The 13743-nt window shown below is 52.4% G+C and overlaps 1 protein-coding gene across 2 annotated transcripts in view; it reads right to left on the bottom strand.

The window, feature by feature from the left end:
- The window catches only part of PPARGC1B (PPARG coactivator 1 beta), a 113605-nt gene that overhangs the window by 13045 nt on the left and 86817 nt on the right, over positions 1–13743 (bottom strand). The window contains exons 3-5 of one of the 2 annotated variants that reach the window (XM_068980774.1): positions 7926–8138; positions 3852–3968; positions 824–1952 (exon numbers count right to left, since the gene is read on the bottom strand). In XM_068980774.1, coding sequence (XP_068836875.1) covers positions 824–1952; positions 3852–3968; positions 7926–8138 — 1459 coding nt within the window. The remainder of the gene's footprint in view (positions 1–823; positions 1953–3851; positions 3969–7925; positions 8139–13743) is intronic. The other variant, XM_068980775.1, reaches the window with a different exon arrangement.

Raw genomic sequence — 13743 nt, 5'->3', positions numbered from 1 at the left:
CAGGCATGTGACCCAAAAGCCTCTGCCATTTTTAGGGACAAGCAGGAACAGCTCAAAACCTTCATTCCCCCAGACACAGCAGGCATTTACAGCGGGCGGGGCTACTGCTTTTGCAGCGTTGATGGGTACTAGGGCGACCCCTTATGGCCAATCAGTATAGCGCGCGTGGTGAAGCATTCCAGCTTCCAAGGCCAGTATCTGTGGGCTCAGCCCCCAAGAGATGCAGGACTAACTAGTTGACTAACCATTAGACACCTCTGTGCCTTTGTTCCATGTCTTAAAACAGGAATTACAACAGCACCCACCACACAGTTTTCCTATGAGGATCAATGGGGATAATCTGTATTAAATCACAGACCAAGCCTGGCAGAGCAAGTGTAAAATAGATGACTGCTGTATTATTATCCTCACTCTTGTTACGATTTAAAATTCACCCTCATTGTGGAGCTGAATTTAGAGACTCACACCGTCCATCACATTGTTACCCAGGAAGTCTTCTTTAGAGGGTTTATCACAATTTGTAATTAGTTTCCTTTCTTGCTCACTTTATGACTACCCATCTTCCCCACTGATACACAAGCCCCAAGAACGCGGGCATCTTGCTCCTTGTTCATTAAGGACGTCTGGCCCACGCATGATGAAAAACTCAGAGATGCTCAGGTAACTCCTGAAGGTCTGCCCAGCTAAGCCCATTATACAGGAAGGAAAGTTGAGAGCCAGAGAGGGAGAGGGGTTTGCCCAACCCGGGGCTCCTGGTTCCAGTGCAGTGGGGTCAGCCACACCTCAGCCCCGCCCCCTCTCTTGGACCACCAACTCCGACTACCTCTGGAAGAGAGCCGAGGGCAACTGGGGTCCTCGTCTGTGTCCCCACACCCGCTCTCACAGGGGCTCTCTAGAGCTGGGATCTGGGGTCCCCGCAGGAGCGGCTGGTCTTGGCCACTGTCCTCATCCGTGGGGCTGCCAGGCTCCCCCTCCACGTCATAGGCTTCGGGGGCCAAGCGCGAGGGCAGAGGCCCCTGGGGCTCTGCAGGGACCATGGGCTCATCGGTGAACGTCAGCCAGGGGCCGAGCTCGGGGTTCAGTCTCCTGGAACGCCGCACAGGGCACACGGAGCTCTCCGGCTTCCTCCCCAGCTTGGTCCACGGCAGGCCACGCCCTGGCCTTTTCCGGCCCCATTCCTCCTCGTCCTCTTCCTCTTTTTCTTCTTCCTCCTCCTCCTCTTCTTCCTCCTCTTTCTCCTCCGGCTGCAGCCTGGCCGACCGGCTGACGTGCCCTTTCACCTGCAGCCGCAGCGGGCGCAGGCTGGGTCTGGGCCCTGAACTCTTGGGTGAAGGTGAGACCCTCACCTCCTCCACAGGGCCCGGGTGGCCAGCGGAGGCCTGGCTGTCCTTGGGCCGGGGCCGGGGAGTGAGGGAGGCATAGACAGGTGTGGCCAGGCGGTAGGGTTTGCTGACATCGCAGAGGACATCTTGAGCCAGAAGTTCCCTTAGGATGGAGAACTCGGTCCAGGCGGCTTTGGCGGGGAGCTGGGACCGAGGCCGGGGTCTGACCTGCTTGGCGGGGCTGCTGCTGGGCTGGGGAGCTGGCTCTGGGGCCTGTGCGGGCAGCTTCCTCTGTGGGAGGCAGTAGGTGTGCATGTAGCGGATGAGTTGCACCATGGCCTGCAGGTCCTCCTGGGAAGCCTGGGCGCTGGGGTCTGTCCTGCCCAGCGCTGGTGAGTCCCCGGGAGAGGCTGGAGCCAGCTGGGGGCTTGGGCAGTCCCCGCCCACCTCCTCATCCTCCTTGGTGGGGAGCCGGGGACTCAAGGATGGTGGTGGCTGCAGGCCTCTATCTGGGGAGAGGGCTTTAGCCCGGGCGCAGGATGGTGCCGAGGTGAGGTGTTTGTGTAGCTCCGTGCAGCTCCGGCTCTGAGAGTACAGCGTGGGGGCCTTCCTGTCTTGGGGGCCATCCATCTGGAGAGGGAAAGAGGCCAGAATGAGGAGGGAGACCCGCACGGCTTCTCCCTGCTGCCCACAACTGCACCACTGGCCAGGCCCAGCCTGTCTCTCCAGGATGATCACGCTGGGTTTCATTGCTCCATCCCCAGCTTCCAGCACAGAACCCGGCACTTGGCAGCGCTCAGGGGATGAGAATGAAGGAACGGGCAGCCTCCTAACAGGGACCCCAGCTATGGATCCCGCCCTTTCCAGGTTTACCGCCAAAGCCCTGTTCTGACTACCCTGCTCCCCTGTGTGGAGCCCTCGGTGAGAGCGCCAAGAAGTACATTAGTGGCTGCTTGGGGCAGAGCGTGGGAACAAGGACTGACTGTAAATAGAGACACTGGGGATCTTCCTGGGAGGATGGAAATGTTCTAAAACTGGATTGTGGTCATGGCTGCACAACTCTGTAAGTTTCTTAAAAATCACTGAATCATACTTTTAAAACAGGTGCCTTTTATGGTATGTAAGTGGCACCTTCATAAGGCTCTTTAAAAGAAAAAAAAAAAAGAAAATTCAGTAGCTTTCCAGTGCCCGTGTAGCAAAGAGGAAGCCCCTGGCCAGGGGTGCTCTGCAACGTGGCCCCAGCCAACTGCCCTCTCCAGACTTATCTGCCTTCACTTGTCTACATAGGGGCTCCACCCCCAGAGCAACCGTCTCTCTGCTGAGGCCAGGCTGGCTGTCCTGCTGTCTCTCATGCCCCCTCCCGCAGCAATGCTTCCGAACCTCCCAGAGGGCAGGCTGGCTCACAGAGGGGCTTAGCTGCCACCTCTTTGACAAAATGGAACATGAGGGATGGCCCTCTCTTTTGGGAGGCCAGCCAGGACAAGTAGGGAGGGAGCACAGGGAGAGGGTCCTCCCTCCTCCCCTACCTTCAGGGAGACCAGGAGGGGACAGGCTCCTACACTGAGCCACCACCTGAGAAAGATACTATCCTGAGTCTGCCTGGAGGGGTGGGCTGTCCGCAGCAGCCCGTGGCAACAGTGTCTGGGAACAAGAGGAAGGGCCGGGTGCAGGCTCTGAGTAACAAGAGCACTGGGAAGTCACCTTGGAAACCCCTCCTTGGAGGTCTCAGAAGATGGAGCCCAAGAAAGGGAAAAGGATTTGCTTCCCTCCTGGGTGTTCATGATGGCGCTTTCAGCTCTCTGATGCGCCCCACTCCCAGGAGAAATTCAAACTCCTCCTTGTGGTCTCCATGGTACCAGCAAAGATATTATGTTGGCTTCTGTCACCTCATTAGAATAAGCTTCCTGAGGGCAGGCCACAGCCTCCTTGTCCCCGCTATAACTCAACATCTAAGACTGCCTGGAACACTGAGGTTGAGTTGGCTTTTTCTTTAATATTTATTTATTTGGCTGCGCTGGCTTTTAGTTGAGGCATATGGGATCTAGTTCCTTGACCAGATTGAATCTGGCCGCCCTGCACTGGGAGCATGGACTCTTAGCCACTGGACCACCAGGGAAGTCCCTACAGTTGAAAATTTCCACACAGTGGAAAATTCACATGTGACTGATAGTCACTCGTCAGTACCCACGGCTCCTCTGCGTCTATGGATTCAATGAACTCAGATCCTGCAGTACTGTAATGTTTACTACTGACAAAAATCCACGGAAAAGTGGCCCTGTGCGGTTCAGACCCATGTACTTCAAGGTCAACTGGACATGAAAAAGTCCAGGGCTCTTTCTAGAACCCCAGACCAGCCTAGGTTTCAAGTAGTGTCCAGCACATCAGCAACAAGGGCTGTGTGAGGAACAAAGAGCGGACTGTGAATGTATTGAACTTGATGGCCTCTAACAAGAGTGGAAGGGTACATCCCCAGCCCAGAGACCCTCCTGGAGGAGTCCTGGGTGGGTTTGGGGGCATGTGTAGACATACCTTGACACAAGGCCGCTGATTTCTGGACCTGAGGCCTGCCTGGCGCCATGCGGTCCCTTCCTTCTGGCCATCGGAGGTCGAGGTTGGGTAGGACGTGGCAAGAAGGAGTTTCTGCAGCTGTGGGAGGAGGAGATGGGAGAAGCCAGGGCTGAGCTACAGCCAGAGACACAGGGAAGCACATCTTAGGGAGAAGTCCGGCCCGGAGCCAACCCCCCCAGGACTGACCACACTCTGACCCCATCATCATGGGAGCATGGAAGAACACAGGGAGGGCACTTATTGGCCTAGAATACATTAAGTACAGAAAGCAGGTTGTGTAGCAATGCCAAACAGACACAAGTATCCCAGTAAAATGTAAAGTCCTTTGCAGAGTGAATAACCCAAGAGAAATATCTACGATCTTCAGAAACCCAAACAGATCTCAAGTGATGTCTATCCATGCTACCATTGAAATGTGATGCACATACGTGATTGGGACACTCTACGTACACTTGTAGTACACACACACACACACACACACACACACACACACACACACACAGAGTCTGGATAGTGAGGTCCCACAATGTTTCTTTGGTGTAGAATTTTAGCTGATTTTCCTTTGTTCTTTTTGTTTAATCATATTGTTTAGAAAATGGAGTCCTTACCTTAAACAAGTAATACCTGGAAATGGTGAAAAATACACATACCACAAATACTAACGGGAAGACAGTGGGGAGCTAGTCTCCCTCTTGTCCAAGGTCCCAGAGGCAACTGCTATTAACCACCTTCTTGAGACCCTTTCCTGAGGTGGGACTCAGAACTATATACACACACACAATACAGGAATGTATATATGCACACATCACCTCCAACCAAGCCAGCTGTTTTCACACAAGTGGAAGCATCCTAAGCTGATGCTTGTCTGGCTTTTCTAATTTTTCTATAAAAGTTGATAAGCTTTTCACACTTCTACACCCAGAGGAAATGTGCTCAGTGTATTCCAGCCAACAAAGCAGGGAGCTGAGCACACCTGGGGGTTTCGCCAGTGATCCTACCACAGCCAAAGTTGAGAACAAGTCAGGAAGCACGAGCGGTTTTTATTGTAGCACTGAGTGTTTCCTCAGGAGACGTGACCCCCCAGGGGGATTGCCAAGGGCCCGGGAACCACAGAAAAGGCCACTCCCACTGCCCTAGGAGCTGGAGGAGCCACACGACCCTACCGAGACCCCAAACCAGCATGTGCATGTCCGTGATTCTCTGACACGCACGGTAAAAGATGGTCATACCAGAGCAAGGGAACTGGTTCTAACCCAGTTCAACCCAACTCAATGTGAGACCTTGGGTGAGTCCTTTTCTTTTCCTGGCCTTGCTTTCTCCAAAGTTGTGAGTGTGCATGGATGTGTGTGTGCATGTGTGTGTGTAAAACAGGAGCAGGCAGACTACATAATTGGGTCTTTTTTGGTTCAGGGGTCCCTGTAAGAATACGAGAGAAGCTGCTAGCCTCAGAAAACACACACGTATGCAGAGGGCCATGGGTTCTGCAGGCGGACACTCTGGGGCCCAGGACTCCAGGTTAGGGATTAGCATAGATTTTCAGGGCCTTTCTGGAACCATGTTGGAATGCGGGGAGTCTAGATGGCAAGTCTGTTTCCTGTGTGCCTAGCATAGTGCCTGAAAGAGGAGTACAGCAAGGCATGAGAGGGAACAACCAACTGGTGACCAGCAGGGGTCGCTCTCTACTCTCTACCCAGGTGTGGTCCCTCTGCAGAGCCCCATACAGAATTCCTCCTTACTACTACAACTATTACTACTGGGCTTCCCAGGTGGTGCAGTAGGAAAGAATCCACCTGGCATGCAGAAGACGCAAGAGATGTAGGTTTGATCCCTGGGTCGGGATGATCCCCTGGAGAAGGAAATGGCAACCCACTCCAGTATTCCTGCCTGGAAATTCCGTGGACAGAGGTGCCTGGTGGGCAATATAGTCCATGGGGTCACAAAGAGTCAGATGTGACTGAGCGACTGAGCAGACACATGCTCACACACACAAAGTATTACTACCACTAATACTGGCTTCCCTGGTAAAGAACCCGCCTGAAGTGCAGGAGACCTGGGTTTGATCTCTGGGTTGGGAAGATCTCCTGGAAAAGGGAATGGTTACCCACTCCAGTGTTCTGGCCTGGAAAATTCCATGGACTGTATAGTCCACGGGGTAGAAAAGAGTCGGGCATGACCAAGTGTCTTTCACTTTCACTTTTCACCTTTCACTACTATAACTACCACTAACACCATGGCCGATGGTTGTGACTATCACTTAGATAGCATTTATTGAGTTTCTTTGTACCAAGCAGTGTTCTAAGTGCTTTACGTGTACATATTATCTGCTGTACTCCTCCCAACCGCCTTTGAGATAAGCACTACTATTAACCCCACCTTATAGACCAGGAAGCTGAGTCAGAGACAAGCACAAGAGCATTCACTGGTGGGGTTGAGATTCAAACCCAAGAGGTCTGATTAAGGACGCTGACCCTCATCAGCAGAAGCCAAAACGTGGGGCTGAACACGCTCTTGAGTCTGGCATGCATAGGTGCTTATTAAATGTCCCACACTGCTTTGGGGAACATGAAGTCAGCAGGAGAGAGGGAAAGCAGTCCTGGAGTAGGAATCAGAAGACCTGGGCTCTAGCCCTTGCTGGCACACCAACTTGTGTGATCCTGTGATCCTGGGAGAGGCCCTCGCCTCACTGGGCCTCAGTTTCCCCAGAGGTGCACTTTATGATCACCAAGGGCCTGTCCAGCTCTAACTCTCCATGACCGAAGATCCCTGCCACCTCCAACAGGCCCTGACTTTCCAGCTAAGTCTTGCCAGCCCTAGGAGTGCCAGTGATGAGGTAAGGAGCCCCAGACAGATGAGCTGGACTTCATAAGCCAGTACATCTGGGGTTCTGGCACCTTTAGCCTGCGAAAAGAGCAACTGCTTTTGGCAACTTCTGGAATCCCTTTGGAATCTGAAAAGGCTGAGACCTTCTCCCCAGAAACCTGCAATACCACGTGTACATTTCCACATTCCACGTTGATTCATGTAGCATTTAACTTTTGCTGGTCAGAGTATGAACCGGTCCAACCTCTTTGGAGGTCAGGCTGGAAGTACTTGTCTAAACTGAAAAACCACATACATTAAGACCCAGGAATTTCTTTTCTAGGAATGGATCCTCTTCCTCCTGGTGAAGGACACAGTCTAAAGCAATGGAACAATAAAGGAGTTGAAACAATGCATATATCCACCAACCAGAGGATTAGTTAAAGAAGTTATGGTACCTTCTTATGAGGGAACACTATGCAGCTGAAAAAAAGGATAAAACAGAGCTACCTCTGTTCATCTGAAAGTTTCCATGCCACACAATTCACTGAGAAAAGCAAGGTTTAGGCTGTGTGTAATGGAGGCTCCTTTTTGTCATTAAAAAAAAAAGTAGAAGAGGAAAGTCACACAACAGATCAGTAACCATGGTTACATCTGGGGAAAGAAAAAGCCATTATGAGATGGGTAAGGAGGTTATGCTTTTAACTCTCCATACTTCCTGCTTGCATTTTTCACTGTGTGTATATGTGTGAAAAAGTGAAAGTGAAAGACAGTCGTTCAGTCATGTCCAACTCTTTGCAACCCCATGGGCTGTAGCCTGCCAGACTCCTCTGTCTATGGGGATTCTCCAGGCAAGAATACTGGAGTGGGTTGCCATTCCCTTCCCTTCTCCAGGGGATCTTCTCGACCTAGGGATCGAACCCAGGCCTCCCATATTGCAGGCAGATTCTTTACCGTCTGAACCACCAAGGGTGTGTGGAAAATATTTGCATTTAATTTCAAGGTTTAACACACACTTAGGGTAAATCCATGAAATCCCAAAGGGCCTACAGAGTCGCAGGTTAAGCCCAGGGAGGCTGCCTACCACCAGTCCAGGCTGTCTGCCCTGAACCCTTGCCGGTGATGCGCAGAGATCCCTGCTGGACCTAGAGCTGGTTTCCCTGCACCCACCACCCCTACAACCACACACCCCATCTCAGGCCACCACCATCACTTCGGTTGGAAACAGATTCTCACCAGCGAGAGCTCGTCCACCTCAGGGGCCGAGGCAGGGGGCCCCTCCGGAGAGGGGCTGGGGGGCGCAGAGGAGGGGACGGGCGATGCAGAAGCACAGGAGGGTGTGTCTCCATCATCCAGGGCTGGCAAGGCAGCCAGACTCACATCCTCAGGCATGTCATCCAGGGTTTTGGTGAGCGCTGCCAGGAGGGCCTCATTCTCATTGTCGATTATCTGCAGTGAGCAGAGAGGCAGAGAGGGGACACGGTTAGCCAATGCCTTGGGCTCAGCGACTTTGGGTAGAAGTCTTCTCTGTACCTGCAGCTGCACCACCTCCGCCATCAGCCTTCCGCCAAACCTGCTCAGATCTTCCCAGTTTCCTCGGAAAGCAGATGCCCAAGAAATGTGCTACAGACTCTAAGAATCAGAGATTTTCGAGCAGGCAGCAGGTGGTAACAGAAAGGGCCTTGGCTTGGGGTCACATGCTAATCAGGGGACACCCATCCCTTCCTCCAAGGACAGTCACTTCATACCGCAGCCTCCTGTGTCCAAACTCCTGGACAGAGTACTGAGGCTGGTCTATGCCACTGGCAGCCCCAGGTCAGCCTCTCTGACCCTGGGGCCCAGACAGCTGGTGGAAAGACTGGAAGCTTCAAGGTTCGTCCGTGACAGTGATGAGCAGAGCAACAGGACAGCTGCCATGCCCCAGTGGGCTCCCAGGGCCTGCAGCCTCATTCACTCATGGACGGGCAGGGCGGTTAGTGTGGTGGCTAGGAGCTTGGGATCTGGAGCTGGGGTGGATCCCAGATCTCACATTTACCAACTATAACAACAGGACCTACTTCATAAGGCTATTGTCAAGGACTGAGTAAATATATGTAAGATGCTTGGAAAACCGTGCCTGGCACAGAACAAGCACTCCTCACTACCACCACCACCATCACCACGGTCGCTGCTGCGATGACTCTTGCTACAAGGATGGTGATGGTGACAGCGAAGGCGACGACAGTGGTGGGGGTGATGGCGATAATGATGGCTGTGGCGGGGGCAATTCCTCCCCCCCCGCCCCCCACCCGTCTCCTAACACACGTGTACTACTGCTCTGTGCCTGGCGATGACTGGAGACGGGTGATACAGACTGGTAGCTCATGGAGTTTACCCCTCCAGTGGAGAAAAGAGTTAAACAAGGAAACAAAACTAGATCATTTCAGAGAGTGAGAAAGCCTGGGGAAAAAAATAAAAGGAAGCTGGGATGCAGAATAAGAATGCGGTAAAGATTTATAGGCTATTTACAGCAGTCAAACAAGGCTGCTCTGAGCAGCTAATACTGAAACTCAGGCTTGAAAGATGAGAAGGTACCAACCAGGCAAAGAGCTGAGGAAAGACGATTCCAGGCAGAGTGAAAGCCTAGTGCCAAGACCAGGGACAAAGAGTTTGGCTGATGAAAGAACTAGAAAGGCTTTGTAAACAGTGCCTCAGGTAAACGCCACAATAACCCTTGTGGGGGTGGGGTCGTTGTTCAGTCGCTCAGTCATTTCCAACTCTTTGTGACCCCATGGACTGCAGCACACCAGGCTTCCCTGTTCTTCACCATCTCCCGGAGCTTGCTCAAACTTATGTCCATTGAGTCGGTGATGCCATCCAACCATCTCATCCTCTGTCGTTCCCTTCTCCTCCTGCCCTCAATCTTTCCCAGCGTCACGGTCTTTTCTAAGGAGTCGACTCTTCGCATCACGTGGCCAAAGTACTGGAGCTTCAGCTTCAGCATCCGTTCTTCCAGTGAATATTCAGGATTGATTTCCTTTAGGATGGACTGGTTTGATCTCCTTGCAGTCCAACAGACTCTCAAGAATCTTCTTCAACACCACAGTGCAAAAGCATCAAGTCTTTGGTGCTCAGCCTTGTTTATGATCCAATTCACACATCCATACATGACTACTGGAAAAACCACAGCTTTGACTATGGACCTTTGTCAGCAAAAAGTCCACTATCATATTAGATGGTGACTACAGCCATGAAATTAAAAGATGCTTGCTCCTTGGAAGAAAAGCTATGAAAAACCTAGATAGCATAAAAAAGGGGGCTGGGGTACTATTCTAATTGCCATTTTGCATTTGAGGAAACTGAGCCCATGGAGGTTGACCAACATGCCCTGGGTACATTTAATTCATCCACACAGCAAATCCAGGGCAGAGACGGGCCTGACACAGAGCACAGCACACACAGATGAACTAACAGGCTTCCTTCCCTGATGTCTCAGATCTCTGACACTAGGGTCAGCACGCACACTCCCAGCTCACCAGCCCTGCACGGAGATCACCCTGCCTCCAGGTGAGGCACTGAGCGTCCCAAAGCCCAGCTACTGGGCTTTTTCTGGCAAGAGGCCTGTCTGTCACATGATGTCTTAACCAGCGCTCTTTCCCATCCCAGGTCAAGTTGTTTATCCTTTCTTCAGGAAGTTCATCTGAAATACACATCCCGTGACGGCCTTTTGGCTGCACTAAATCTGTTTCAGGCCTTGCAGCCAGAGAAGCAGCTGAGTAATTCAAAGGGGGACATGCGGAGAAGAGAACAAATGTGGTTGTGACTTTGCAAGACGGCTAAGAATAAAAGAAAGGTCAAAGGAAGGTTTCAGGTTAGCCTGACCCAGGCCCCCAGGATGGAGGTTCAAGGGCAGGTCCAGGAATTCCGGTTCAGGAATGCAACAGAGCTCAAGCGGCAGTCCTAATCCCCATCCACAGGCTGGCCCCCAAACCTGTGTTTCCAGAGCAATCTGTCCAGCCTGATGGGGAGTTAAGATCTTGGACATGGGGCTCAAGGACCACTCTTGGGGTTGACTGGGGGACACTCTATCACTGACAGGGTGACCTTGGGTAAGTCATTTCCCGTTTCTAAGCCTTGAAGCTTTGGGGGAAGACCTGGTCCCCAGTCAGTTTCCCTCCAAGGGTTACTAGGGAGGCTGGTCTGGAGGCAGCCACACAAGGGCTCAGTGAATTGTTCCTCAGCCTAGCTCAGTGCCTGGGGCGTGGGAGGCTCCAGGCAGATTTGATGAATGGAAGAATGAGTGAACCAAAAATGAACTCTGACCACTGGGGAGATTAGAGTCTCAAAGAACCCGTTCCAGAGGGAAGTGATTCACAAGTCATTCAGTGTCATCGGCACTGGAAGGAAGGAGGGGTCCGGCTTTCACAGCCAGAGGAAAAAGGCCCGGAGATATTCTGAATTATCACAAGTATCAGAGCTGGAAGGGCCCGTGGGGGTCACACAGTGACCAGGAAAGTCAACCATGCAGCTTGCGTGCTCCTGGGTCCCATCCCTCATGCCCCCACCCAGTGTTCCTTCCATGCCCTTTCTTAACACAACCCCCCAGACAACACTGTGGACCATCTGGGTTGGAACTCACAGGGAAGCCTATTTGCCACTCTTTTTTGGGGTGGGGGGGATGAAGGTCCGGGAGAGACTTGTCAAGATCACACAGCAAGTTGGGAGGGGGGTAGGGAGGATGGTCAAGGACTTACTAGGTACTCGGCATGGTGCTGAAATGAATACCAGATGGTAGAGACCGCCAAGGAGCCCCAGCAGGTTAGGCGAAAACAAAATGACTAACAGAAGGGCTTCCCATTCTGTCCTCAGCCCTCCCTTAGCAGGTCCAGCTTGGAACAGCCAGGCGGGGTTGGGGGTCCTGACCCCGGCTGGGAAGAGAGTCCAACCCTGCCCTCAGCATGGTCCCACCAGCACCCCAGGATAATACATCACAGGGAGCCGGGCCACCCCTCTCCTCTTCCCAGGCCCATTAGCTCAGCTCTCCCAGCTCTGCTTAGAAACGGAGTGCAAATTAATGGAGAGTTAATCAGCTGAGGAAGGGATATTAATAGGCTTGGCCCCACCCCCAATCTTCCTGAGCGCTCTGAGGCTGGAGAAGAAGGAACCTGCAAGAAACCAGAGGGAGCACCCTCATGCTGAGCACCTGGAGGGCCCCGAGGGAAAGACAACAGAACAGAGTTCAGGCTCCCAGGGCCAGAAGAACACTCAGGGATTGCCCCCATTCACTGGGGTGCAGGAAACCCAGGAAGTCAGTTTCCCTTCCTTTTTTCTGGGGGTCTAAAAGGACCCAGTGGCTCTCTCTCTATAACAGATTAAGGACCGCTGATCTAATCTGTGCTCTTTCCTCATTTCTCACCCAGGGAAACTGAGGCCCAACAAGGAGGAGCTACTAGCCCAAGGCCACACAGCACATGGTGACAAAACCAAACGCCTGCCTCCGCCAGAAATATTCACTAAGTTTAGCCTACTGTGGCCCTGGCCCCAGCACTCTGGGCACACAAACAGAAGGCACTGTCCCTGCCTCCAGGGCAGTTGTCAGCTCTTGTAAGGATAGCTGTTCTCCACTCTCCCGGTCTGTTTCCATAGCAATGGTGCCACCTGACTTGTGAGAACACGGCTCTGACTCAAGGCAGCATGCCTACACGACTGCCACTGGTCAAATGAGGACTCTGTCCCAGTCAGTGGTGGGGGCGTGTTAGAACCTCTGGGCTCTGAATTCCAGCTCAAGGACTCTGGAATGGGTCATGTCTGGTCCTTGGCAAGAAAGAAAACATTGCAATCAGTTTCTTCATTCAGCACCTATGACCAGCTCTTTTCAATTCAATGTGCAAGGGCCTCACAGAAGAAAAAAATACTGCTTGCCCTCAAGAAGCTTGAATTCTGAAGGTCACATGCATGCACAGGATGGGAGCCCAGAGAGGAAGTGACTGACCACCTGCCTTAGGAAGAGCTAACGTGAGAGCTGGGTGTTGAAGGATGTGTTTCATAGAAATGTTTTTTAAGCCCAAAGAAAGTGCTGGTCTCTGTGCACAGCCTGAGAGCATGACAATTTACAGTGCTGTATCAGCCCCCAAGCTCCAGGGTGGGGAGGAGATCAGGGAGGAATCAGGCATTGATCATGTAAGCACCCTGGCAGAGAGGCACTGGGGTGTGATGGGTGGCGCAGGTTATGGAATGCAGGGCATGAAGGGGAGAGAGGCAGGGTATGCAGAGTTCCACCACAGTCCTGACCATCTCTGAAGATTCTTCTGCCTTCCTTGCTGTGCAAAGAACCCAAAGGCCACACCAGGCTGACTTGTGTCTGAGGCCATTTCATGCACATAGTAGGCTCCTGGCAGGAGCTTACTAGTGGGTCTGGCCAGTCTCTGAGTAGGTGGGGCCTGTACAGTTTGGGTGGGGATGGTCTTTAAGTTGCTAAGCGAAAGTCACTGAGTTGTGTCCAACTGTTTGTGACCCCATGGACCATAACAGTCCATGAATTCTCCAGGCCAGAATAATTGCATGGGTAGCCTTTCCCTTCTCCAGGGGATCTTCCCAACTGAGGGATCCAACCCAGGTCTCTCACGTTGCAGGTCTATTCTTTACCAGCTGAGCCACAAGGTAAGCCCAAGAACACTGGAGTGGGTAGCCTATCCCTTATCCCAAGAAGAGGATCTTCCCGACCCAGGAATTGAACCAGGGTCTTCTGCATTGCAGGTGGATTCTTTACCAACTGAGCTATCAAGGATGGTCTTTAGGCAGCATCCAAATCCCTCTTGCTCATCAGTTCTCTATAACCTGAAAGTGTTTCCTGGAAGTTGGCCCCACTCTGATGGAGGGAATAGCAGAGCGCAGTTTACCCCACTGTTGTGAGAAAGAATAGAGGCCCCGGAAGGAGCCAGAACCAGAGCCCAGTCCTGCTGATCCTCATACAACAGCAAGGGGGTTGGGTTCCTGAATTAGAGTAAACACACTGACCCTTCCTAACTGTGTAGCCTTAGGCAAGTTACTTAACCTCTCTAAGCATCACTTTTCT

This window comes from Capricornis sumatraensis, chromosome 9, assembly GCF_032405125.1.
Source record: "Capricornis sumatraensis isolate serow.1 chromosome 9, serow.2, whole genome shotgun sequence".
Lineage (NCBI taxonomy): Eukaryota > Metazoa > Chordata > Mammalia > Artiodactyla > Bovidae > Capricornis > Capricornis sumatraensis.
Note: the sequence above shows the minus strand (reverse complement) of the source record. Positions and strands in the feature narration are given on the sequence as shown.